This window comes from Oncorhynchus keta, chromosome 5, assembly GCF_023373465.1.
Source record: "Oncorhynchus keta strain PuntledgeMale-10-30-2019 chromosome 5, Oket_V2, whole genome shotgun sequence".
NCBI lineage: Eukaryota > Metazoa > Chordata > Actinopteri > Salmoniformes > Salmonidae > Oncorhynchus > Oncorhynchus keta.
Window position 1 is genome coordinate 29,957,963 of NC_068425.1, and position 27,782 is coordinate 29,985,744.

General features: G+C 47.7%; 1 protein-coding gene across 2 annotated transcripts in view; it reads right to left on the reverse strand.

Moving 5' to 3' along the window:
* The window catches only part of LOC118382497 (platelet-derived growth factor subunit A-like), a 55,243-nt gene extending 46,558 nt beyond the window's left edge, over positions 1-8,685 (reverse strand). Inside the window, exons 1-2 of one of the 2 annotated variants that reach the window (XR_008136824.1) lie at positions 7,859-8,685; positions 6,705-6,804 (exon numbers count right to left, since the gene is read on the reverse strand). Coding sequence is in view for 1 of the 2 variants with exons in the window: in XM_052519509.1 (XP_052375469.1) it covers positions 6,705-6,804; positions 7,859-7,921 (163 nt within the window). In the remaining variant the exon portion in view is untranslated. The remainder of the gene's footprint in view (positions 1-6,704; positions 6,805-7,858) is intronic. The other variant, XM_052519509.1, reaches the window with a different exon arrangement.
* Positions 8,686-27,782: the final 19,097 nt, after the last annotated feature.

Sequence of the window (27,782 nt, forward strand, 5' to 3'; positions counted from 1 at the left end):
TGATCTAGGATCAGTGTTGCCTTTCCTACTCTGAGGCATCTTATGAATACAGGCCCTGTGTCACGACTTCCACCGAAGTCAGTCCCTCTCCTTGTTCGGGCGGCGTTTGGCGGTTGGCATCGCCGGCCTTCTAGCCATCGCCGATCCACCTTTCATTTTCCATTTGTTTTGTCTTGTCTTCCCACACACCTGGTTCCAATTCCATAATAACATGTGGTGTATTTAACCCTCTGTTCCCCACATGTCCTTGTCCGGAATTGTTTATTGTAAGTGTATGTGCACGTTATGTCTGGCGCACCAAGGGGTTCTGTCCCATTGTATCTATTGTTTTTGTTCACTGTGATTTTTATTATGAAACTGCACCGTTGTAACACAGTCTTTGCTCTCCTGCGCCTGACTTCTCTGCCTCCAGTAGGCACTCCTCACACCCTGGTCATGGAGAAATGGAAATGGTTCTTCCTGTGAGATAGTGTATCAGCCCACTGAGCACAGGCGTCAGTTCAATGTCTAGTTTTAATTTACATTGGGTTGAGTTGTCAACTAACGTGAATTCAATGTAAAATCAACCCCCTAAAAAATCACCTCATTGGATTTAGATCAAAAGTTAGGTGGAAAAAATACAACATTTCCTTACGTTGATTACTTTTTTGAAATCCAACCAGATTTACACATTGATTCAACATCATTACATTAATTTTTGGGGTTGAATTGAAGTGGAAACAATGTTGATTCAACCAGTTTTTCCCCAGTGGGAGTATTTTGTCTTAACGGGCATGTGGCTGTGGGTGACTCTGGGTCATCGGAGTAGGAATGCTGATCTAGAATCAGGTCCCCCATTTCCATATAATCTTATTAAAAGGCAAAGACTGATCCTAGATCAGAACTCTGAGAAGCTTTGATAATACAGGCCCTGAACTGTTGCCAACTGTACAGATACTCCACCTCTCCACCTCAGGCCTCATGTCAGGAGTCAGGTTCCCCTTTCTGTCAGTCCTTCAGTATAGACAGATAGGAACAGGCCAGACCAAGAGGCTGGGGAAGATGAGAGGAGAGGGGGAGAGGAGACTGGCTCCACGGGGACAGGGGGGCGAGACTTCAGCAGGTCATCTCAGCTGTCACCCTGTCTGAAGAGACCATCGCCTTGCTGACTGCTCTTCACTGACTCCCTGACATACACACACAAGCACATACATGCCAAAACACATACATGTGCATGTTCACACACACACACACACACACACACACACACACACACACACACACACACACACACACACACACACACACACACACACACACACACACACACACACACACACACACACACACACACACACACACACACACACAATCACCCTCCCGTCCACCATGGACCTCCCACATGCCCCTGAGGCTGCTCTCAACACTGCAGGCTCTCAACACTGCAGGCTCTCGACACTGCAGGCTCTCGACACTGCAGGCTCTCAATACTGCAGGCTCTCGACACTGCAGGCTCTCGACACTGTCAGGCTCTCGACACTGCAGACTCTCATCACTGCAGACTCTCATCACTGCAGACTCTCATCACTGCACAGACCCATATAAAACACACACCAAGACCAGATAAGCCCTGAAGGTCTCCTTCTAAATGACACTGACACATCCCTCCCTTCTCCCAAAGTTGAAGAGGGTGAGAACTCCTATCTGTCAACAAGGTAGAAGAGTTCAAGAAGTGGCTAGGGGTTAAAGGTTTAGGATGCAATGGTTGCAACATATGCCATGGGACAAACGGACATAGATAACTGACAGTTCTCTCTCTCTCTCTCTCTCTCCTCTCTCTCTCTCTCTCTCTCTCCATCTCTCCATCTCTCTCTCTCACCCCCCTCTACTTTCTGACAGGCAGGACCCAGTCCCTCTCCCCTGTAACTAGCTTTACTGTCCTGCCGTTCACAACAAAAGCTCTGAAAATACACCTCTGGCTGGCGTCTAATGGCCAATGGCCTGCCTGGCAGTCTACTGGCCAATCAGGCCGTCTACTGGCCCATCAGGCAGTCTACTGGCCCATCAGGCCGTCTACTGGCCCATCAGGCCGGCTACTGGCCCATCAGGCAGTCTACTGGCCAATCAGGCCGTCTACTGGCCCATCAGGCAGTCTACTGGCCCATCAGGCCGTCTACTGGCCCATCAGGCAGTCTACTGGCCAATCAGGCCGTCTACTGGCCCATCAGGCAGTCTACTGGCCCATCAGGCCGTCTACTGGCCCATCAGGCCGGCTACTGGCCCATCAGGCAGTCTACTGGCCCATCAGGCCGTCTACTGGCCCATCAGGCAGGCTACTGGCCCATCAGGCCGTCTACTGGCCCATCAGGCTGCCTACTGGCCCATCAGGCCGTCTACTGGCCCATCAGGCAGTCTACTGGCCCATCAGGCCGTGTACTGGCCCATCAGGCAGTCTACTGGCCCATCAGGCAGTCTGTTAGCCTCCAGGCAGATATATGTGCTGGTAATAATAATCAGACAGTCTGTTGGCCTCCAGGCAGATAGATGTATGTACTGGTAATAATAATCAGACAGTCTGTTGGCCTCCAGGCAGATGTATGTACTGGTAGTAATAATCAGTCTGTTGGCCTCCAGGCAGATATATGTACTGGTAATAATAATCAGTCTGTTGGCCTCCAGGCAGATATATGTACTGGTAATAATAATCAGTCTGTTGGCCTCCAGGCAGATATATGTACTGGTAGTAATAATCAGTCTGTTGGCCTCCAGGCAGATATATGTACTGGTAATAATAATCAGTCTGTTGGCCTCCAGGCAGATGTATGTACTGGTAATAATAATCAGACAGTCTGTTGGCCTCCAGGCAGATGTATGTACTGGTAATAATAATCAGGCAGTCTGTTGGCCTCCAGGCAGATATATGTACTGGTAATAATAATCAGACAGTCTGTTGGCCTCCAGGCAGATGTATGTACTGGTAGTAATAATCAGTCTGTTGGCCTCCAGGCAGATATATGTACTGGTAATAATAATCAGTCTGTTGGCCTCCAGGCAGATATATGTACTGGTAATAATAATCAGTCTGTTGGCCTCCAGGCAGATATATGTACTGGTAGTAATAATCAGTCTGTTGGCCTCCAGGCAGATATATGTACTGGTAATAATAATCAGTCTGTTGGCCTCCAGGCAGATATATGTACTGGTAATAATAATCAGTCTGTTGGCCTCCAGGCAGATATATGTACTGGTAATAATAATCAGTCTGTTGGCCTCCAGGCAGATATATGTACTGGTAGTAATAATCAGACAGTCTGTTGGCCTCCAGGCAGATATATGTACTGGTAATAATAATCAGTCTGTTGGCCTCCAGGCAGATATATGTACTGGTAATAATAATCAGGCAGTCTGTTGGCCTCCAGGCAGATATATGTACTGGTAATAATAATCAGACAGTCTGTTGGCCTCCAGGCAGATGTATGTACTGGTAGTAATAATCAGGCAGTCTGTTGGCCTCCAGGCAGATATATGTACTGGTAATAATAATCAGACAGTCTGTTGGCCTCCAGGCAGATGTATGCACTGGTAGTAATAATCAGGCAGTCTGTTGGCCTCCAGGCAGATATATGTACTGGTAGTAATAATCAGACAGTCTGTTGGCCTCCAGGCAGATGTATGTACTGGTAATAATAATCAGACAGTCTGTTGGCCTCCAGGCAGATATATGTACTGGTAATAATAATCAGACAGTCTGTTGGCCTCCAGGCAGATGTATGTACTGGTAATAATAATCAGTCTGTTGGCCTCCAGGCAGATATATGTACTGGTAATAATAATCAGACAGTCTGTTGGCCTCCAGGCAGATGTATGTACTGGTAATAATATTCAGTCTGTTGGCCTCCAGGCAGATATATGTACTGGTAATAATAATCAGTCTGTTGGCCTCCAGGCAGATGTATGTACTGGTAGTAATAATCAGGCAGTCTGTTGGCCTCCAGGCAGATATATGTACTGGTAGTAATAATCAGACAGTCTGTTGGCCTCCAGGCAGATGTATGTACTGGTAATAATAATCAGTCTGTTGGCCTCCAGGCAGATATATGTACTGGTAGTAATAATCAGACAGTCTGTTGGCCTCCAGGCAGATGTATGTACTGGTAATAATAATCAGACAGTCTGTTGGCCTCCAGGCAGATGTATGTACTGGTAATAATAATCAGACAGTCTGTTGGCCTCCAGGCAGATGTATGTACTGGTAATAATAATCAGTCTGTTGGCCTCCAGGCAGATATATGTACTGGTAGTAATAATCAGACAGTCTGTTGGCCTCCAGGCAGATATATGTACTGGTAATAATAATCAGACAGTCTGTTGGCCTCCAGGCAGATATATGTACTGGTAATAATAATCAGTCTGTTGGCCTCCAGGCAGATATATGTACTGGTAGTAATAATCAGACAGTCTGTTGGCCTCCAGGCAGATGTATGTACTGGTAGTAATAATCAGACAGTCTGTTGGCCTCCAGGCAGATGTATGTACTGGTAATAATAATCAGACAGTCTGTTGGCCTCCAGGCAGATGTATGTACTGGTAATAATAATCAGACAGTCTGTTGGCCTCCAGGCAGATGTATGTACTGGTAATAATAATCAGTCTGTTGGCCTCCAGGCAGATATATGTACTGGTAGTAATAATCAGTCTGTTGGCCTCCAGGCAGATATATGTACTGGTAATAATAATCAGACAGTCTGTTGGCCTCCAGGCAGATATATGTACTGGTAGTAATAATCAGTCTGTTGGCCTCCAGGCAGATGTATGTACTGGTAATAATAATCAGTCTGTTGGCCTCCAGGCAGATATATGTACTGGTAATAATAATCAGAAGGTCACAGAACACATTCCACTGTTTGAAGGGAGGCATTTCAATTCAATTATAAACACATCCTCTCATGCTAAGGCTAGCTGCTAGAACCAGCCCTACTGAGACCTATTTCAGACTCCACTCAGTCCAACCGATATGATGACGAGCTGAATTGTGGAGGAAAAGTCCTTTCATAATGTAGGCCTGCTATATTCCACATGTGCTGTGTTTGTGTGTTGTGATAATCTAATGAAATGTTATTGCTATGTTGATCTGATAGGAGACACAAGACAAGTTTAACCATTGGTGATTCAATAAAGTTAACTGAATTTGTCAATAGGAAATGTGGATAAAACAGACAGACAACATCAGTAATAACATATATGCAACTATGTCTAAATGATAAAATGACCAATGACATAGGCCTGTATCTGTACCCCAACATAGGTGTGAGTGATGTAATGAACCCTGTATATAAGTCAAACCAAAGAAAAGCCCATTGGCTATTTAATTAGTGAATAGGAGCAAATGTTTCTTGGAGCAACAGTACCAACATGAATCATATGGTTAATAGTAATCATAGTTGGCATATGAGCTAGACCTTCCATTACCAACACAGGTGTTTAAAAAGCCAATTATATAATTATCCATTTCCATCCACAAGACAGACTTGGGGAAAGCCCAGATTTGATATATGGCGGGTGGCCTGTGTAAATAGAGGCTCATGTGAACTCAAACAGTTTGTGCCAGCGCACCCTTGTAACCCGAATCTCCCCTTCAAAAGAGCCAGAGACAGACAGCTGCTCTCGACAAGAGACAACCACCTCCAAGGAACACGACTGCGGCAGAAAAGCTGTGCTCGCTGCACCCTGTGCGCCGCATGCGCCGATCCGTTTACAGCCACCGTTCAACGCGCCGCATGTCCCTATCCGTTTACAGCCACCGTTCAACGCGCCGCATGCGCCTATCCGTTTACAGCCACCGTTCAACGCGCCGCATGTCCCTATCCGTTTACAGACACCGTTCAACGCGCCGCATGTCCCTATCCGTTTACAGCCACAGCACCCTGAGTGCCATAAAGCCAGCATATTGTGGGTGACAACTGCTAAATAGAGTCCGGGAAAATAAATACCGCGGTGAAAGTCCACCTTCTATGTCACATGTGTACACTACGGAGTCAGACGCGTCTTATCTCGCGCTGGTGTTTTCGTTATCAGTTCCCAAGTAGGATGCACCACTTTCTGTTCCAGAAAAGCTGGCCTTCCCTCCTCCCTGGCCTCGAGTACAAATCCGGGAACATTTCCTCCACGAGACCCTGCCTTAACACGCTCCCGTGTCGTTGTTGTTTGTTTGTCTGTTTTCAATGAGCTAATTAAAAAGACCCAAATGACTACATATAATCCCCGCCAAATGTCTCCGGGCCGAGCAGCGGGGCACATAGCCTTTTACGCGCTCGGCTCCGAGAGCAGCTTGACCAGTCAGTCCATTCATTTCATAGCAACAGTTATTGAAGAAGCATGCTGACTGGCTGCTGAGATCCCAAGGTAAGATTGATACGGAGAGCACCACAGGCTCCGGCAACTCCCACTCAGTGAAACAAGAGAATAACTAAAACATGCATTTGCTGCTCCTGAACACTATCCAATCGGTATGCCCAAATAATGTCTGCTGCGTCTGGGCGACCTTCATACATTCGGTATCATCGTTCTTTCCCCTAGTCCATTTTATGACACCGTTCTAAGTGACTTATAAATACAAGTAAACACCTTTCTGGTATCGCCCAGTGCGACAGATTGGGGTTCGAGCAAAGTTCAGTGGAATGGAATCACAGTTCGTGTGCGTGAAAGTATCAAGAGACAGAATTTACCTACGGGGGCGTCTATCTCGGAGTCCAATAGCCGCTGGAGGTCGCTGATGCTGTGGATTTCGCTGTGGGACAGTCTCTCTATCAACTCCTGCGGGACTTCCTACACACACACAAAATCAAGACAAAACGATTACAATGAAGATTAAAGACACACGTGGACTGTAAAAGAACGCATACATTTGCGTCATTGTCTATTATTGTCTTATTAATGCAGGTTAATGGAGAGGAAAAATGACGCAAAGGTGTGCCCATTACAGCATGCATGTTCGACTCTCTTGAGTCTTGTTCATAGGCCGTCCGCTACACTTGCACTTGTGACTTGTTGCGGATACTAGGTTTCTCTCTCAAGCTGGAAGGAGTGTTCGGCCTCACAGCGACAGAGCCTAGGCTATTTATATATCCCAAGTGCGGTTCCCATGAAAGCGTTTGGCTGGCTGAACCATAACGTTGTCACAGTTGGTTCACGCATAAACAGATTTGGAAACGACCGCCAAAAATAAGTCAAATATGTTTCTTGGTGCAGTTACAATGCTTGTTTCTGAAAGCGTTCTATGCAATGCATTCATATGGCAAGTGGGGTGGTGCTGATATTGCAAAACATTTGTGTCGCCTTAGGGCTACAAGTTTGCTTCTTGTTTGTTCGTTTTTTAGCAGATTAAATAGCACACAAAAAAAATCAAATAGGCTTTTATGACTTAATATGCACAAAGTCAGCACAAAATGGTTGAGAAAGAACATTTGAAATATGAATACAAGTAGACCTAATATGTTTGCAAAATCAAAATAGCGTATATCCAAAATAGCCTAGGCCTATGCACTTTGTGACAAGTACCTTATTACTCAATTGTTAAGTCTATAAATAGTTGTGTCCCACAACTTGTAAAACAACATGCAACAATGTCGACTGCTGGCAAGCAAAGCCCCTTCTCCAGAACAAATGGGCGCTAAGGACAGCACCAGGACCCCGTAGTCCCTAGACTACCCTCTACCCATTCACCCCCACGCTCAACCCCGCAAAACAACCCCCCGGGCCAGCAAGACAGTGACAGCGAGAGAGAGAGCATGCACTGTGCCTGACTGTAGCCTGCCACCATGGCTAGTCTTATTCAAACCTGTAGAAAGTGGTTGCGAAAAGCACTTATAATCTATCATACCTCAGCAACAGCATTCAGCAGGTACGATGTACAGAGCAGGAAGTAGCAAAGTACAGGTCTCATTTCCCTTTAATTCCGATTTCCCCCAAAACAAGAAAACGTCTCCTGCTGTAGGAGCCGCAAAGTCGCTCCTGCCCGCGGATGATCAAGAACCATCCCTTGGGGAGAGGAACATGTGAGTCGTCTCGTTCAGTCGCCCGCGGTACAACTCCTAAACACTTGTTTGTGGAACTGTGCGGATATCTCAAGTGCTTTGAAGTAGGGTAGTTGACTGCAATGTAATTCACATTCGTGCGCGTCCGCCACTCCGAGCCCTCTCTCCGTGACAGAAGTAGAGCAGACAAAAGGACATGGCTGGCTCCTTAGACGAGTTGAGCAGTAAGGCAATCCCAACAGAAGACCTTGGCAATCATTGCACTTGTTATCGACCCCCCACGAACAAATAACTTGTTAAGTCTTCTTCAGAGGTTGGAAAACATGTGTAACAGTTTCCCTTGTTCTCAAATATTTCGAGTACTATACCCAAAAAGTATTATTTATACAATGAACATGAAAAACCATGACATTTAAATATTTCAACAACAAAAAGTGCGTCTTTTTTAAATGGTACAATCCCAGGTTTAAGTCCCGTAATGAAAACCAAAAATAGAGAGGCGGAAATAGCTCTGTAAAAAGTTGTCCGTGTGTTCTATCCAGTGAGTGCTTAGCTTGCAGTGGGGATTAGAGAGCTCGACAGGTCCGTCTCTGTGTTGGAATCTGGAGTGAATAAAGTTTCGAGCGCACCGGAGCCGCTGAATATAGTGAGCTCGAGCTGTGGGAGTTGGGTGAGCCGCGTGCCCGATGCGCCTCCCCTCGCGCTCCGGTGGTACTCTCCCATCAATTCACTAGGTCAGGGAGCTGGTTGGTTGGCGGATGATTTAAGAATATATCCTCCTCTACCTCCTACTCCCACCCATGACGTCACCTACAAAAAAACACACGTATAGGCTATTGATTTAGCTACATATTAACAAACTACATCTAAAATAAAGAATTGAACATAATAAAATATATATATTTAATGATGATGAATATGATAAAGCCCATGCCTTTGACCATCACTCATCTTCCTTATGATACACAGACAGTAACCAACTGTTACAACACCTCTTAACAGTATCATGCATGAGTGATCCATTTAACAAACTTTTATCCAAGCCTATGTCACTCAAATAATCAAATCAAATGTTATTTGTCACATGCTTAGTAAACAACAGGTGTGGGCTTAATAAGAATAGCAAAAATCACTGAAAATCATCTCCCTCTCTAACTTTAAGCACCAGCTGTCAGAGCAGCTCACAGATGACTGCACCTATACATAGCCCATCTGTACATAGCCCATCCAAAGACCGCATCCCCGTCCTTTTATTTTTTGGGCTCATTTGCACCCCAGTATCTCTACTTGCACATTCATCTTCTGCACATCTATCACTCCAGTGTTTAATTGCTAAATTGTAATTATTTTGCCACTATGGCCTATTTATTGCCTTACCTCCCTTATCTTACCTCATTTGCACACACTGTATATAGACCTTTCTATTGTGTTATTGACTGTACGTTTGTTTACTCCATGTGTAACCCTGTGTTGTTGTTTATGTCGCACTGCTTTGCTTTATCTTGGCCAGGTCGCAGTTGTAAATGAGAACTTGTTCTCAACTGGCCTACCTGGTTAAATAAAGGTGTTCTCAACTGGCCTACCTGGTTAAATAAAGGTGTTCTCAACTGGCCTACCTGGTTAAATAAAGGTGTTCTCAACTGGCCTACCTGGTTAAATAAAGGTGTTCTCAACTGGCCTACCTGGTTAAATAAAGGTGTTCTCAACTGGCCTACCTGGTTAAATAAAGGTGTTCTCAACTGGCCTACCTGGTTAAATAAAGGTGTTCTCAACTGGCCTACCTGGTTAAATAAAGGTGTTCTCAACTGGCCTACCTGGTTAAATAAAGGTGTTCTCAACTGGCCTACCTGGTTAAATAAAGGTGTTCTCAACTGGCCTACCTGGTTAAATAAAGGTGTTCTCAACTGGCCTACCTGGTTAAATAAAGGTGTTCTCAACTGGCCTACCTGGTTAAATAAAGGGGAAATTTAAAATTAAAATAATAATAATAATGTCTGAGAGTAAGACCATTATTGAGAGTAAGGCCATCAGTGTAAAGGCCCAGTGCAGTCACAAACATCATTTCCTGTGTTTTACAGTTGCCCCATTGTATATATATTTCCACACTATGAGGTTGGAATAATACTGTGAAATTGTGAAAATTATGATAATGCACTTTTAGTGTAAGAGCTGTATGAAATTTCACCGTTTTGGTGGGATGGAGTTTTGGCCTGCCTTGTGACATCACCAGGTGATAAATGAGTTATTAGACTAATAAGAAAGAGAGTTCCAAACCTTTTTGGCAATAACAGATCATTTTCAGTTTCCCCCTCCCCATTCAGACCACTCCGAAACAGTCCTAGCTAAATTCTTGCTTGAGAAAAGAGGAGGGGGGTACTTCATTGTTACCCAGAAATAATTTGATATTGAGATAAAAATGGCTGCATTTGACAAGAGGAGGAACCCACAACCCACTGTCTGGTTAACAAGAGGAGGAACCCACAACCCACTCTCTGGTTAACAAGAGGAGGAACCCACAACCCACTGTCTGGTTAACAAGAGGAGGAACCCACAACCCACTGTCTGGTTAACAAGAGGAGGAACCCACAACCCACTGTCTGGTTAACTAGAGGAGGAACCCACTGTCTGGTTAACTAGAGGAGGAACCCACAACCCACTGTCTGGTTAACAAGAGGAGCAACCCACTGTCTGGTTAACTAGAGGAGGAACCCACAACCCACTGTCTGGTTAACAAGAGGAGGAACCCACAACCCACTGTCTGGTTAACTAGAGGAGGAACCCACAACCCACTGTCTAGTTAACAAGAGGAGGAACCCACAACCCACTGTCTGGTTAACAAGAGGAGGAACCCACTGTCTGGTTAACTAGAGGAGGAACCCACAACCCACTGTCTGGTTAACAAGAGGAGGAACCCACAACCCACTGTCTGGTTAACAAGAGGAGGAACCCACAACCCACTGTCTGGTTAACAAGAGGAGGAACCCACAACCCACTGTCTGGTTAACTAGAGGAGGAACCCACAACCCACTGTCTGGTTAACAAGAGGAGGAACCCACTGTCTGGTTAACTAGAGGAGGAACCCACAACCCACTGTCTGGTTAACAAGAGGAGGAACCCACAACCCACTGTCTGGTTAACAAGAGGAGGAACCCACAACCCACTGTCTGGTTAACAAGAGGAGGAACCCACAACCCACTGTCTGGTTAACAAGAGGAGGAACCCACAACCCACTGTCTGGTTAACAAGAGGAGGAACCCAACAACCCACTGTCTGGTTAACAAGAGGAGGAACCCAACAACCCACTGTCTGGTTAACAAGAGGAGGAACCCACAACCCACTGTCTGGTTAACAAGAGGAGGAACCCACAACCCACTGTCTGGTTAACAAGAGGAGGAACCCAACAACCCACTGTCTGGTTAACAAGAGGAGGAACCCACAACCCACTGTCTGGTTAACAAGAGGAGGAACCCACAACCCACTGTCTGGTTAACAAGAGGAGGAACCCTTAACCCACTGTCTGGTTAACAAGAGGAGAAACCCACAACCCACTGTCTGGTTAACAAGAGACTGACTGGTCTAAACTTGCTCAGAGGAAGTCACCATTCAACTCTAGAGTAGAGGGGTTTATTTGGGAGGTCCTGGTTGGAAAAGCCCTTGGGGGCATGGTTAAAGTCCAGGATATCCAGGACTGGACACACCACCACTGGCCACAGGTGTGGCCTCGGCCTCAATGCTTATATCAGAGAACAACTTCCCTATAGCCTGAAATACAAAGTGAATATCACTCAGTTTCCCTATGGTTTCACTTCACAAGTTAAATAAACAGGGTGGCCCTTATGATCACAACTTCTTCCCAGCCTGAAATACAAACCAAATATCTCTCTTGTTTCACATCACTGACTCAAGTGAAATAGTGGCCCCCAATTTCACGATAGATTGCATCGCAGCAAAAGGCGTTTGATATCAGAGCAACTTTCCAAGCCTGGAATATAAACCTAATATTGCAACCTAATATTTCACTTGAATAAGTGAAGTGAAAACAGAGAGATATGGAGAAAAAGTTCAACAGAGTGAAACAAATAGAAATGGAGAAAAGGGGTCAATATTCAGTTTGGATTCCAGAGTACAACCTTCCTGCATACATACTATTTGACCTGTAGTCATTAAACTCTAGGTTACTACAGTAACATAGTTATTTCTCTGCCATGTGCAGCACTTTCCCCCATAATACTTGTCATGGCAGTGGTTGCTCATGCCCCCATAGCTTTCTATTGCATAAGTCAGGCCCAGAGAGATGAGAGATGATGGGTCCTGGTATATGACAAATGACTGATGAGCAGGTTCCTTATATAGCCCAGGTCAGTGGTGGGGAGTAAAGGTGGGGAGAGGAGGTGGAGATTGGAGGTGAGGAGTAGAGGTGGGGAGTAGAGGTGGGGAGTGGAGGTGGAGATTGGAGGTGAGGAGTAGAGGTGGGGAGTAGAGGTGGGGAGAGGAGGTGGAGATTGGAGGTGAGGAGTAGAGGTGGGGAGTAGAGGTGGGGAGAGGAGGTGGAGATTGGAGGTGAGGAGTAGAGGTGGGGAGTAGAGGTGGGGAGTGGAGGTGGAGATTGGAGGTGAGGAGTAGAGGTGGGGAGTAGAGGTGGGGAGTGGAGGTGGAGATTGGAGGTGAGGAGTAGAGGTGGGGGAGAGGTGGGGAGGTGGAGATTGGAGGTGAGGAAACTGAGAGGTAGTAAGGGGAGAGAGGTGGGGAGAGGAGGTGGGGGAGATTAGAGGTGAGGAGTAGAGGTGGGGGGAGTGGAGTGGAGAGGTGGGGAGAGAGGTGGAGAGAGGTGGGGAGGTGAGGAGTAGAGGTGGGGAGTAAGAGAAGATAGAGGGGAGAGGAGGTGGAGATTAGTCGAGGGGATTGTAGAGGTGGGGTAGAGGAGTAGAGAGGTGGGGAGTAGAGGTGGGGAGTAGAGGTGGGGAGTAGAGGTGGGGAGTGGAGGTGGAGTTTGGAGGGAAACTGAGAGGTAGTAAGAGAAGATCACAGAAGAGGAGGAACAATAATAAGGAGATGGGGATCATCACAGAATAGATTAGGGAGTAGAGGTGGGGAGTAGAGGTGGGGAGTAGAGGTAAGGGGGTAGAGGTGGAGAGTGGAGGTGGGGAGTAGAGGTGGGGAGTAGAGGTGGGGAGATAGAGGTAAGGTGGAGTGGAGGTAGGGGGAGATGGAGGTGGGGAGTAGAGGTGGGGAGTGAGATGAGGTAGGAAGTGGAGGTGGGGAGTAAGGTGGGGGTGAGAGAGGTGGGAACGGAAAGGAGTAGAGGGTGGGTGAGGAGGTGGGGAGAGAGGTGGGGGAACCATAATAAGGTGGGGGTGAGGTGGGGATAGGAGGTGGAGATGAGAGAGGAAACATAATAAGGTGGAGGTAGTGAGGAAGAGAAGATAGAGGAGGAAGAATGGTGAGGGGATCAGGAACGGAAACAGAATAGATTATGGTGAGGAGTAGGAACGAAAGGGTGGGGAGAACAATAATAAGGTGGGTGAGATGAGGATAGGAACGGAAAGAGATGGGGAGTAGAACCATAATAAGGTGGGGGTGAGAGAGGTGGGGAGTAGAAGGTGGGGATAGGAACAGAAAGGAGATAGAGGTGGGGAGTAGAGGTGGGGAGAACGGAAAGGAGATGAGAGGAGTAGAACAATAATAAGGTGGAATGGGAGATGGAGGTGGGAACGGAAAGGAGGTGGGGAGTGGAGGTGGAATGGTGAGATGAGGATAGGAACTGAAAGGAGATGAGAAGAGAAGATAATAAGGTGGAACAGATGGGGATCAGGAACAGAATAGATGAGGGGAGTAGAACAATAATAAGGTGGAATGGTGAGATGAGGATAGGAACGGAAATGAGATGAGAGGAGTAGAACCATAATAAGGTGGAATGGTGAGATGAGGATAGGAACGGAAAGGAGATGAGAGGAGTAGAACCATACATAATAAGGTGGAATGGTGAGATGAGGATAGGAACGGAAAGGAGATGAGAGGAGTAGAACCATAATAAGGTGGAATGGTGAGATGAGGATAGGAACGGAAAGGAGATGAGAGGAGTAGAACCATAATAAGGTGGAATGGTGAGATGAGGATAGGAACGGAAAGGAGATGAGAGGAGTAGAACCATAATAAGGTGGAATGGTGAGATGAGGATAGGAACGGAAAGGAGATGAGAGGAGTAGAACCATAATAAGGTGGAATGGTGAGATGAGGATAGGAACGGAAAGGAGATGAGAGGAGTAGAACCATAATAAGGTGGAATGGTGAGATGAGGATAGGAACGGAAAGGAGATGAGAGGAGTAGAACCATAATAAGGTGGAATGGTGAGATGAGGATAGGAACGGAAAGGAGATGAGAGGAGTAGAACCATAATAAGGTGGAATGGTGAGATGAGGATAGGAACGGAAAGGAGATGAGAGGAGTAGAACCATAATAAGGTGGAATGGTGAGATGAGGATAGGAACGGAAAGGAGATGAGAGGAGTAGAACCATAATAAGGTGGAATGGTGAGATGAGGATAGGAACGGAAAGGAGATGAGAAGAGTAGAAAGAAGTCTGGGGGGGGGAGCTGGCAGTTCTCTCCATCTAGCCCCCTCTCTCATTCTCTCTCTCTCATTCTCTCCTTCAGTCTCCCACTCCAAGGGCTATTAAACAACATGTTTACTGGCAACTGAGGTCTGTGTACCTAACAACATCAACCCCAATAAATAGTTTTATGGAAGCTGGCTGCACAGTAAACCTGTGGCCATAAAGATGTGGCGGAGGAGAAGACATGTTCTCTGAGTAAGGAGATGACTCCTGTTTCTCCCCGGGCCACACATAGCACAGCTCCCAACTGGGAGGAGGGAAGAGGGAGTGGGAAAAGGAAAGAATTCCTGCTCCGGAAAGTAGTGGATGTGGTGGATAAGAGTCTGTCTGACCTGAGAGAAGAGCAGAGAATTATAAATACTACAGAACATCCACCACTTGACTTGAATGTCCGTTCTGTCAGTCCGTCCGACCTGTGGATGCGGAGGAGAGCAGACAAATAGAATGACAAGTCAGTGTTGCTGAGTCAGTGATGGATGGACCTCTTGGCCGTGGTCTATTTATCAGTAGGCATTGTAACAAAAACACTATCTTGACCAGAAGACTATCTTCCTCTCAGCTCAGTTCATCTAATACTCTCAACCACCTGGAACTGAACCCACGATTCTCATACTATAGACGTGTCAGAGAAGACACAACCGATAGAGGACAGGAATGCTATATGTACATACCCAGCGTAATCCCCACAGTCATCACCACACTCTAGTTGGCTAAATACCACTAAGTTCAACCATCCATGTCTGTGTAGTAGATCATTTTCTGTTGTCCGCAGTTCTTTACCGTAGAAATGTCAGGCATTATACAGTGTAGCAACACAGACATTGTGCTGATTAAATAAAGAAGAATGCTGGCATTCCTTGTCAAATCAAATCAAACTTTCTTTGTCACATGCGCCGAATACAACAGGTGTAGACTTTACAGTGAAATGCTTACATACAAGCCCTTAACCAACAATGCAGTTCAAGAAGAGTTAAGAAAATATTGACCAAGTACTGCAGACTAAAGTAAAAAGTAATAATAAAAAGTAACACAATAAGTAACAATAACGAGGCTATATACAGGGGGCACCGGTACCGAGTCAGTGTGCAGGGGTACAGGCTAGTTGAGGTAATCTGTACATGTAGGTGGGGGTGAAGTGACTATGCATAGATAATAAACAGAGAGTAGCAGCAGTGTACAAAAGGGAGGGGGGTCAATGTAAATAGTCTGGTGGCGATTTTATTAATTGTTCAGCAGTCTTATGGCTTGGGGGTAGAAGCTGTTGAGAAGCCTTTTGGTCCGAGACTTAGCACTTTGGTACCGCTTGCCGTGCGGTAGCAGAGAAAACAGACTATAACTTGGGTGACTTGAGTCTCTGACAATTTTATGGGCTTTCCTCTGACACCACCTATTATATAGGTCCTGGGTGGCAGGAAGCTTGGTCCCAGTGATGTACTGGGCCGTTCGCACAACCCTCTGTAACACCTAACTCAGATACCGAGCAGTTGCCATACCAGGCAGTGATGCAACCGGTCAGGATGCTCTCAATGGTGCAGCTGAAGAACCTTTTGAGGATCTGGGGACCCATGTCAAATCTGTTCAGTCTCCTGAGGGGGAAAAAGGTTTTATCGTGCCCTCTTCACGACTGTCTTGGTATGTTTGGACCATGGTAGTTTGTTGGTGATGTGGACACCAAGGAATCTGAAACTCTCGACCCGCTCCACTACAGCCCCACCGATGTTAATGGGGGCCTGTTCGGCCCGTCTTTTCCTGTAGTCCACGATCAGCTCCTTTGTCTTGCTCACATTGAGGGAGAGGTTGTTGTCCTTGCACCACACTGCCAGTTCTCTGACCTCCTCCCTATAGACTGTCTCGTCGTTGATCAGGCCTGCCACTGTTGTGTCATCAGCAAAATTAATGATGGTGTTGGAGTCGTGTTTGGCCACGCAGTCGTGGGTGAACAGGGAACACAGGAGGGGCCTAAGTACACACCCCTGAGGGGCCCCAGTGTTAAGGATCAGCCGGGCAGACGTGTTGTTGCCTACTCTTACCACCTAGGTGTGGCCCGTCAGGAAGTCCAGGATCCAGCTGCAGAGGGAGGTGTTTAGTCCCAGAGTCCTTAGCTTAGTGATGAGCTTTGTGGGAACTATAGTGTTGGACATTGAGATGTAATCAATGAACAGCATTCTCACATAGGTGTTCCTTTTGTCCAGGTGAGAAAGGGCAGTGTGGAGTGCGATTGAGATTGTGTCATCTGTGGATCTGTTTGGGCGGTATACGAATTGGAGTGGGTCTAGGGTTTCCGGGAGGATGTTGTTGATGTGAGCCATGTCCAGCCTTTCAAAGCACTTCATGGTGACTGACGTGAGTGCCACCGGGGTGGTAATCATTTAGGCAGGTTACCTTCGTTTCCTTTTGCACAGGGACGATGGTGGTCTGCTTGAAACATGTAGGTATTACAGACTCGGTCAGGGAGAGGTTGAAAATGTCAGTGTAGACACTTGACAGTTGGTCCGCGCATGCTTTGAATACACATCCTGGTAATCCGTCTGTCCCTGCGGCTTTGTGAATGTTGACTTGTTTAAAGGTTTTGCTCACATCGGCTACCGAGAGCGTTATCACACAGTTATCCAGAACAGCTGGTGCTCTCGTCCATGCTTCAGTGTCGCTTGCCTTGAAGCGAGTATAAAAGGCATTTAGCTCGTCCGGTAGGCTCTCGTCACTGGTCAGCTCACGTCTATGTTTCCCTTTGTAGTCCGTAATAGTTTTCAAGCCCTGCCACATCCGATGAGTGTCAGAGCCGGTGTAGTAGGATTCAATCTTAATCCTGTATTGACGCTTTGCTTGTTTGATGGTTCATCTGAGGGCATAGCTGGATTTCTTATAAGCGTCCGGATTAGTCTCCCGCTCCTTGAAAGTAGCAGCTCTAGTCTTTAGCTCGATGCGGATGTTTCCTGTAATCCATGGCTTCTGGTTGGGATATGTATGTACATGTCACTGTGGGGACGACGTCGTCGATGCACTTTTTAATGAAGCCGATGACTGAGATGGTGTCCTCCTCAATGCCATTGGATGAATCCCAGAACATATTCCAGTCTGTGCTAGCCAAAACAGTCTTATAGTGTAGCATCCACATCATCTGACCACTTCCATATTGAGCGAATCACTGGTACTTCCTGCTTTAGTTTTTGCTTGTAAGCAGGAATCAGGAGGATAGGATTATGGTCAGATTTGCCAAATGGAGGGTGGGGGAGAGCTTTGTATGCATCTCTGTGTGTGGAGTAAAGGTGGTCTGGGATATTTTTTTATCTGGTTGCACATGTGACATGCTGGTAAAAATTAGGTAAAACTGATTTAAGTTTGCCTGCAATAAAGAACATGACCACTAGGAGTGCCGCTTCTGGGTGAGTATTTTCTTCTTTGCTTATGGCCTTATAGAGTTGGTTGAGAGCGGTCTTAGTGCCAGCTTCACTCTGTGGTAGTAAATAGATGGCTACGAATAATATAGATGAGAACTCTTGGTAGATAGTGTGGTCTACAGCTTATCATAAGGTACTCTACCTCAGGCGAGCAATACCTCGAGACTTCTTTAATATTAGACATTGTGCACCAGCTGTTATTGACAAATAGACACACGCCCCCACCCCTCATCTTACCAGAGGTAGCATCATACGGAGCTGGGGCATGTTCATTAGGCACCAAACGGAACATAACGTACTGAAACAGGTATAGGGACTACCTCGAGTTGTCCCAATAAGAAATGTTTGTTTTTGTTTTCCGTTGTAAAATGTTGGTGTCTCCCTGCCTACCATTATCTCACTGTGTGAGTCATGAGCTAGACCAGAGGATCACAGTGGTGGGATATACAGTACTCTATCTCCTCCTTCCATCTCTCTGGGCTAAACCACCCAGGACCAAAGCTCCAACCACCACATCAGTCTGTGTCTATGATGATAAAGCAGATACCATTAGTGGTTATTGTTTTGACACATGAAGACGGCTTTGTGCATCATTTACTGTTAAACACACCAGTGTATAATGCTATAGTCCCATTGAACACCATAGGACCACACCTTTGGGATTACTCACTGCTAAGGAGATGATTCAGCAGAGTTTCCCTGAGCAAAGGCACATTCCAGACAGGTGTTATACTGTATAAGGAATGGACTTAGAGACTAGGTGAATATACCTGGCTTATTATCATTATGCACTTAGCACTTCTTAATCTCTCAGCACACACACACACCATCCCCCTCTCTCCCTTCCTCACTTTGTCCCTCCACCCCTCCCTCAATCACTCTTCTTGCATTAATTAATTAATCCTTCTGTAGCTCAGTTGGTAGAGCATGGCCTAACGCCAGGGACAGGAGGTTCAATTGGACCACCCATATGTAGAATGTATGCACACACATGACTGTAAGTCGCTTTGGATAAAAGCGTCCGCTAAATGGCATATATATATATATAATTAGTTCACTCACCTGTCTGGTCTGTACTGAATAGGAGCACATGGAACATTAGAGAGGGACAGGACAGTGGTTTACACACACACACACACACACACACACACGCACACGCACACACATCCTCTCCCCACAAACACCTGTTATTTTGTTGAGCAGAACCCCCAGTCCCCTCTTGTCAGGGTTAGGGTGAGGTTGGTGGTTTGTGGTCAAGGTACGGGTACGGGGACAGGTTCACCGATATGCCACACTGCTGCCTTTCTACAGCTGCTAAATATTTCATTATTAAGTCCAGCTAAGTGATGATGGTGTCTTGGATGTGTGAAGCTCCAGCCATGTCAGCCTACAGTCATCTCTTGTCATACCTCTCCCACAACCTTTCCACAGACTGCCCTCTGATGCAAGAGATCGGCAAGGGCTAGAAATAAGGACGTCTGTGTGTATAAAATGAAATAACAGTGAAAGAATGGAGAGAAATGTGGAAGGAATGAAGGAATGTGTGTATGCTTGGCCTTTGTCCTTTGTGTCCGGTTCCTGTGTGTGTGTGTGTGTGTGTGTGTGTGTGTGTGTGTGTGTGTGTGTGTGTGTGTGTGTGTGTGTGTGTGTGTGTGTGTGTGTGTGTGTGTGTGTGTGTGTGTGTGTGTGTGTGTGTGTGTGTGCGCTTGGCCTCAGTCCGTTGTGTCCAGTTCCAGTGTGGGTTTCAGTCATGTGTTCCAGTGCTCTTGGTTGACCCCTGCTGCTGGGGCAGAGGAGGGAGTGCTGACCACAGTGGCTGACCACTACACTGGGTGGGAACTGGGAAACAGCAGACACCAACCTCAGCTGACCAGAACTGAACAGTGGGAATCACACACACACACGCACTCGCAGGCATGCGCAACCCAACACACACACACACACACACACACACACACACACACACACACACACACACACACACACACACACACACACACACACACACACACACACACACACACACACACACACACACACACACACACACACAGACATGCAGCCATTCAGCCTAGGACAAGCCTTAACATGCAGTTAAGTCAGTTCCCCCTGTTCCCCCCTTGGTGGGTCTCACACCCTAAAACACTACCTCTTTATTCACTGGCTGGCTAAAAAAACACACAGTCTCACGAAACAGGGGACTTCCAGCATAGAAGCAAGAGAGAAGCAGAGGGGCTTGAGACATAGCAGTGTAATGGCTGGTGCTCTGTTGTCTATCAAGCCCTGACCTTTTCAACATGTGTGTAGCTGTGTAGAGACTGCTGGGAACCGGATCAGAGGAAGACAGTGGTCTCGGGTCTCCCCTCTACACCATGGTGGCCTGACCCCCCTAACCATGGGAACTCCCCCACTGGGAGAGTCCACATGCTGAGTGGCAGGGGTGTGGGGATTGGGGGAATATGAAGATGTCTGCACAAATAACACAGAGGAGGCTGGTGAGGGGAGGATGGCTCATAATAATGAATGGAACAGAGTGAATGGAATGGTATCAAACACATGGAAACCAGATGTTTAATGTGTTTGAGACAATTCAATTCATTACGTTCCAGACATTACTATAAACCCGTCCTCCCCAATTAAAGTACCACCAGCCAACACTGGAATCACACTATGGTGTCACGCCTTGGTCATAGTATTTTGTGTTTTCGTTATATATTTGGTCAGGCCAGGGTGTGACATTGGTTTATTTTGTTGTATTTCGTATTGGGGTTTTGTAGGTATTGGGTTTGCGGCTGAGTAGGGGTGTAGCATAGGTTTGGCTGCCTGAGGCGGTTCTCAATCAGAGTCAGGTGATTCTCGTTGTCTCTGATTGGGAACCATATTTAGGTAGCCGGGGTTTCACTGTGTATTTCGTGGGTGATTGTTCCTGTCTCTGTGTAGTTGTACACCAGACAGGCTGTATGAGGTTTTCACGTTCCGTTTGTTGTTTTTGTATTTGTATAGTTATTTCATGTATTCGCTATTCGTCATTAAAGAACATGAGTAACCACCACGCTGCATTTTGGTCCGACTCTCCTTCAACAAACGAACGCCGTTACATATGGTTGTTGGTTATGCGCAGCAAGGAGCGTTCTGTGTCGCTGGTCCCAGTGGATCCAACCCAACTTAAGATCCATTTGTAACCAACTGTTTGGAATGAGATGTGGAGTTATGTGGTTAGGGAGGAGGGTGGGAGGCAACAATGATGTGGACTGGGGTTAATCAGTGGCAGATTTCGGGGTTGAGGGTGAGAGGGACCCAGCTAATAATTCCTGGATACCTCTACAGGAGGGGAACAGCTGTCCTCAGAAATGTATTAGAAATGTATTAGGTCCCTATAAGCCTATAATGACTCCTCCAATTGGCATGCCAGGTGGGGCTTTCACTTCATTCTCTTCTTGTTCTCCTCCTTCCAATCCTTCTGGTCCCTAGTTCCAGGCTACAGTCCTAATGGTGTTGGTGTGCTGGGGAGGATTAAGGCAGGATTTCCCCATGCCTCACTGGAGATCTGCTAGGCAGGCAGGGACTGACAGGACTGCACCACAGAGTGTGGAGAACAGGAGATGGGAGGAGAGGAGAAGAGGGGGATTAGAGGAAAAGACGGGAAGGAGAGGTGGGGGGAGGGAGGAGGGGTGAGGAGATGAGGAGGGAGAAGGAGAGGAGGGGGATTATTCAACCAGGAGGGAGGGGGAATTTGAAGAGGAGGGGGTTATAATCTCCACCCGGGCCAAAAGAGGAGGGAGAATTCTCTCTTTCTTTCTCTCTCTCGGAGGAGAGCCCAGGACAGGCCCCAGGACTACCTGGGGATGGGGTCCCCATTCCACCTGACTGCTGGCTCCAGTTTCAAGGTTAGGGACCATGCTGGTCATTTATGGAGATTTGATCTTGGATGGGAGATCTCTAGGAGAGGAGAGGGGAAGGCCACCCCACAAGCCCGGAGAGGTTTCTTCCTAGGTTTTGGCCTTTCTAGGGAGTTTTCCTAGCCACCGGCTTTTACACCTGCATTGTTTGCTGTTTGGGGTTTTAGGGGGTTTCTGTACAGCACTTTGAGATATCAGCTGATGTACGAAGGGATAAATTTGAGGAGGGAGAAGGAGAGGAGGGGGAAGGAAAGGAGAGGAGGGGGAGCAGGGGATGTGGAGGATAAGGTTAAAGGGGAGAGAGGAGAGGAGGGGGGAGGAGAGGACGAGGAGAGGAGGAGAAGAGGAGGAGGAGGAAATGGTGAAGAGGAGGAGGAGAAGAGGAGGGGGGATGGTGAGGAGGAGGAGAGGAGGAGAAGAGGAGGAGAAGAGGAGCAGATGGTGAGGAGGAGTAGAGGAGGAGAAGAGGAGGAAGAGGAGATGGTGAGGAGGAGAAGAGGAGGAGAAGAGGAGGGGGTGGTGTGGAGGAGTAGAGGAGGAGAAGAGGAGGAGGGGATGGTGAGGAGGAGTAGAGGAGGAGGAGGGGATGGTGAGGAGGAGGGGAGGAGGAGAAGAGGAGGAGGGGATGGTGAGGAGGAGGGGAGGAGGAGAAGAGGAGGAGATGGTGAGGAGGAGGGGAGGAAGAGAAGAGGAGAGGATGGGTTATAAAACTGTATGTAATCAGTTACTCCCCAACCCTGCTATACCACACCTGACGAAACCATGGAAGCACTTTACCTCCGAGTGAGAACCACCCTACACAGTTTATGGGCCATAACATGACAGTGTGTTTTCGCACGCATCGTGGTAGCGATTAACTGTGTTTAATGTGATTCCCCCCTGCGGCCATTAGCCTTCACTGCTCTGGAAGTTGTAAGGCTACGGCTGCTTTTAAAAAATAATTAGACTAGCTTTGGATTATTTTATTGTTGTTTATTATTTGAGCCGTAAAGAGGTGGGGAACGGAGAAGTTGAGATGGGGGGTATGCGTGCCTGAGAGAGGTGAGGTAGACCCCCTCTACCTTTTTATGTACCCCTCCACTGGCAAGCTTCTCATCTGGAATTTAGTGCAAATGGTGCTGGCAGGAGGTATATAGATAATGATGATGAGGTAGGGGGACTGGGGGAAGAGTGGACTCTGTGTGTGTACTATGTTATATGGAAAACACCACCTACCCCCACACACAAACACACCAGTAGGAATAATGTCATGGTCCTTCTCTTCTCTCTCCTTCCCCTCTCCCAAATCTCCCTTCCCTCTCTCCTTCTCTCCTCTCCATCGTTCTTCCTCTCTCCCACAGATCTCAAAGTGTCAAAACCTCAAGAAATCAAAACAAACTGATTAACAACAGGAAGTGAAGAGAGTTGCTCCATTATGGGCTTAGAAAGAAGAATGCTGCTCTCTGGTTACAGCTCTCACTCAAATCCACACATTCCACCAGGGTTTAAAGGGGGAGCCGGGACTAGCTGCCGGAGGGGCATTGATCAGGATATCAGGTGGGATCCTGGGGCTCCCAGGGGGAAAGAAGGGGGTAGGGATGTCTGGGGTGGGCTGACAATCAGGGAACCAACTGACAGTCCACTGTCATGTGACGTAGGACACCTGCACTTATCTAGGACTATCCCATAGAGAGTTCATGGCTGTCAGTTCAAAAGGCAAGGGATTTCTAGACCCAATGAGTGACCATGTAGATATAGTATATGCCATTTAGCCAACACTTTTAACAAAAGCGACTTATGCGTGCATACATTGTTGCGTACGGGTGGTTCTGGGAATCAAACCTACTATCCTGCCCCTGTAAGCTCCATGCCCTACCAACTGAGATACGTATATCCTAGTTGGTATAGTATAGCCTAGTTGGTATAGTATAGCCTAGAGCTCGTAGAACATCTAGGGACTATGTCCACTAAAGTGTTCCTGACCAGATGGCTTTTCAGGACTGCTTAAACATGGCTAGACAGACTGGTTTGGATCATCATGACCCGGATATCTGAAAATAAATCCATGAATAAGTAGGGCTGTCAGTTCTAAATAAAAAACTAATTTAAAAGCCAATTTAGAGAGCTGCACTGAAAGAATGTTGTTGACTCTATCTTTAACTACTCTCTATGGATCGGTAGCTCACTACACCCGTGAGACTGTCCTCTGTAGCCACACCATCTCAGACCTTTGTGTCCACTACTGTAACAATGACACAGGAGTCGAGAAGGAGGTGCAGGTGAAATGTTTAATGAAATGAAAAACATGAAACAAGACAGTGTAACAGAAGCGAAATCGCATAAACACAGGATCAATACCAACTGAGGAATGAACAAAAGGAAGGGACCTATAAGGGGAAGTAATGAGGTGTGTGAATCATGATGAGTCCCAGGACCAGTGGTTAGTATTCCGGTAATGTCGCCCGCCGGAGGGGAGGAGCAGATGTGAAAGTAACCCCCCCCTCTGATGCACGGACCCTGGGAAATCACAGATGATGTTGGGATCCAGAATGTCCCAACACCGCTCCTAAGGGCCGTACCCCTTCCAGTCTACCAGATACTGGAGCCGACCCCCCCCACGACGCCGGGTGTCCAGCAGAAATCTGACAGCATACGCCGGACTGCCCTCGATGTCCAGGGGGGGGTGGTGGGGTGTCGTGGGGGACTGCATCAGCTAGGGGACCAGGAACCACCGGCCTGAGAAGAGAGACATGAAAACAAGGGTGAGATATGGTAGTGACTGGGCAGTTGTAACCTTTTCATCACCTCGTTGACCCGCCAGAGAACCTTGAACGGACCCACAAATCGGGGGCTCTGTTTCTTGCAGGGCAGGCAGAGTGTGAAGTTCCTGGTAGAGAGCCAGACGCAATCCCCAGGATAGAACACAGGGGTCTCACTGGGATGGCGGTCTGCCTGTTCTTTTTGACGATGGAGTCTCATGTGAGCGTCGCTCCACACTTGTTCTGCGCGCCGGAACCACTCAACCACAGGAGCCTCGGTCTGGCCCGGAGTCCACGGAGCCAGGGCCATCTGAAAACCCAGAACACACTGGGATTCAACCCAGTGGAGTGATGCAGAGAATTCTTGGCATACTCTGCCCATGGAAGGAATCGTGTCCACTCACCCTGCCGGTCCAGACAGTGACTCCTCAGGAACCTCCTGGTTCATCCTCTCCACCTGCCCATTGGACTGAGGCTGGTACCCGGAAGTGAGGCTGACCGTGACCCCGAGCTTCTCCATGAAGGCCGTCAAACTGATTTGAATTGGAGGCCACGGTCAGAGACAATGTCCTCCGGAAGGCCATAATGCTGGAAGACCTGCTGGACGAGTGCCTCAGCGATCTGGAGAGCAGTTTGGAGACCAGGAAGAGGAACTAAATTACATGACTTAGAAAATCTATCCACTACCACAAAGAATGGTGGTGAAACCTGTCAGAGGAGGGGAGATTGGTTACACAGTCAATGGATAGATGAGACCGAGGTCGCTGAGGCATGGGAAATGGTAGGAGCTTCCCTGCTGGAGCATTCCGGGGAGACTTTTTTAGGCACATACGGAACAGGAGTTGACATATCGACTGACATCCTGCACCATCGTGGGCCACCAGTACTTCTCAGCGATGGAGTGAGAAATACCTGGATGTCCTGAGACAGCTGTGTGTGCCCAGATCAGCAGCCGATCCCTTATCCCTGTGGGAACGTAGATGCGTACGGGAGGACAGTTCAGGGGTGCGGGCTCACTCTCCAGAGCCTGGCGGATCTCCACATCTCCGTCCCAGACCACAGGAGCTACGACTCGTGAGGATGGGATTTTTGGCTCACTCAGGACAGGGCCCTCTCCCGAATCGTAGAGGCGGGACAATGCATCGACCTTTGTGTTCTTTGAGCGATAGGTTAGCGTGAAGTTAAACCTTGTGAAGAAAAGCGGCCACCTTGCTTGGCGCGGATTCAGCCTCCTCGCTTTTCCTAATGTACTCCAGCTTCCTGTGGTCGGTGAGGATGATGACTGGTTCCTTGGCGCCTTCCAGCCAGTGTCTATACTCCTCTAATGCCAACTTCACCACCAGGAGGTCCCGATCACCGACGTCATAGCTCCTCTCTGCAGGGGACAGTTTCTTAGAATAAAACGTACATGGGTACAACTTCTGTGGGTTCCCCTGTCGTTGAGACAAAACTTCCCCCGCGCCTACCTCGGAAGCGTCCACCTCACCCACAAAGGATATTGTGGGATCTGGATGTTTCAGCACTGGGACAGAGGTGAAACGACCCTTGAGAAGACAGAATGCCTCGTTGGCTGATGGACCCCACATCAACCTACGGGGGCCTCCCTTAAGGAGAGAGGTGAGAGGAGCGGCAAGAGAGCTGAAATTCCTGATGAAACGACGGTAGCAGTTGGCAAACCCCCAAAAACGTTGTAACCCCAATGTTGTTTGGGACTGGCCATGACCTGACTGCATCTACCTTTTTGTCGTCCATCTTTACTCCCTGGGGGCTGATTTGGTAACCCAAGAAGGAGACCACCCTCTGATGGAATAGACACTTTGACGATCAGGTGATGGGCCAGGAAGCGTTCCAGGACTGCTTCAATGTGTGTAATGTGATCCTCCAGATAAACTGAGTAGATCAAGATGTCAATATATACGATCACCTGGCGTCCGAGCATGTCCCTGAACACCTTGTTAACGAATGCCTGGAACACTGATGGAGCATTGGCTAAGCCAAAGGGCATGACCAAGTACTCGTAGTGAGCAGACTGTGCTGAATGCCGTCTTCCACTCATCCCGCTCCCGGTTGAGGATGAGATTATAGGCACTCCGTAGGTCCAGTTTGGTGAAGAACCGGGCCCCACGGAGCTGCTCGATGGCACCAACGGTAAGGGGTACCAATACTTCATTGGTAATTTCATGGAGTCCTCTGTTATCAATGCAAGGGCGTAATCCTCCATCCTTCCGGGCCACAAAGATGAAACCAGCTGACGCAGGAGAAGTGGACGTGCGGATGAACCCCTGTTGGAGCTCAGCCACAGACAGAGGGTAGATGCATCTGCGCGGAGGTGTTGCATCAGCAAGCAGGTCAATGGCACAGTCCCAGGGATGATGAGGATGGAGACAGGTGGCCAGGTCTTGGAGAATACCTCCCTCAGATCCTGTTATACCTACGGCATGTTGGGCTGAAGGGCAAACAAAGGACTCACAAACGACATGGAACCACAGGGAACAGGGAAGCGGGTCCTCTGGCATTCAGGTGACCAGTCTGTGATTCTCATCCTCGACCATGAAATAAATGGTGGGTTTATGGCATTGAAGCCAAGGGAGGCCGAGGATGTTCTTGTGAACTGGTGCACTGGTGATGAAGGGGATATTCTCCTGATGATTGGACTGATCGAAAATACATTTAAACAGAGCCATGAACCCCTCATAGGAATTTAGCTCCTCCTCTCTCCCAGACAGCCTTAGCCCATTGCAATGCCCACCCTGTCAGCAGAGAAATAACCGTGGCAACCTTAGACCTCTCGGTGGTGGGGGCTTCCATCTGGTGTGTAAAATAAAGGGAGCACTGAAGTAGGAAGCCACGGCATTTGGATTGGGTACCATCATATTTCTCTGGGAGGGATAACGGGCATCGCTGACCTGAGCAGGTTGCTGAATGATCTGTTGGGCTGGCTCACTGGGAAGGCTGGTTCTAGAGTATCCTCCGCTAGTAGGATGCAGCGTCTCCCGGGGATGTTTGAGACGCTGAAAACGGTAAAGAACCTCTTCCATGGCCGCCCCCAGTTGTGCCAGCTAGTCATGTGCTGATGCAGAAGCTAACCCTGTTCGTCGACCATCTGAGAGATATCTGATTTA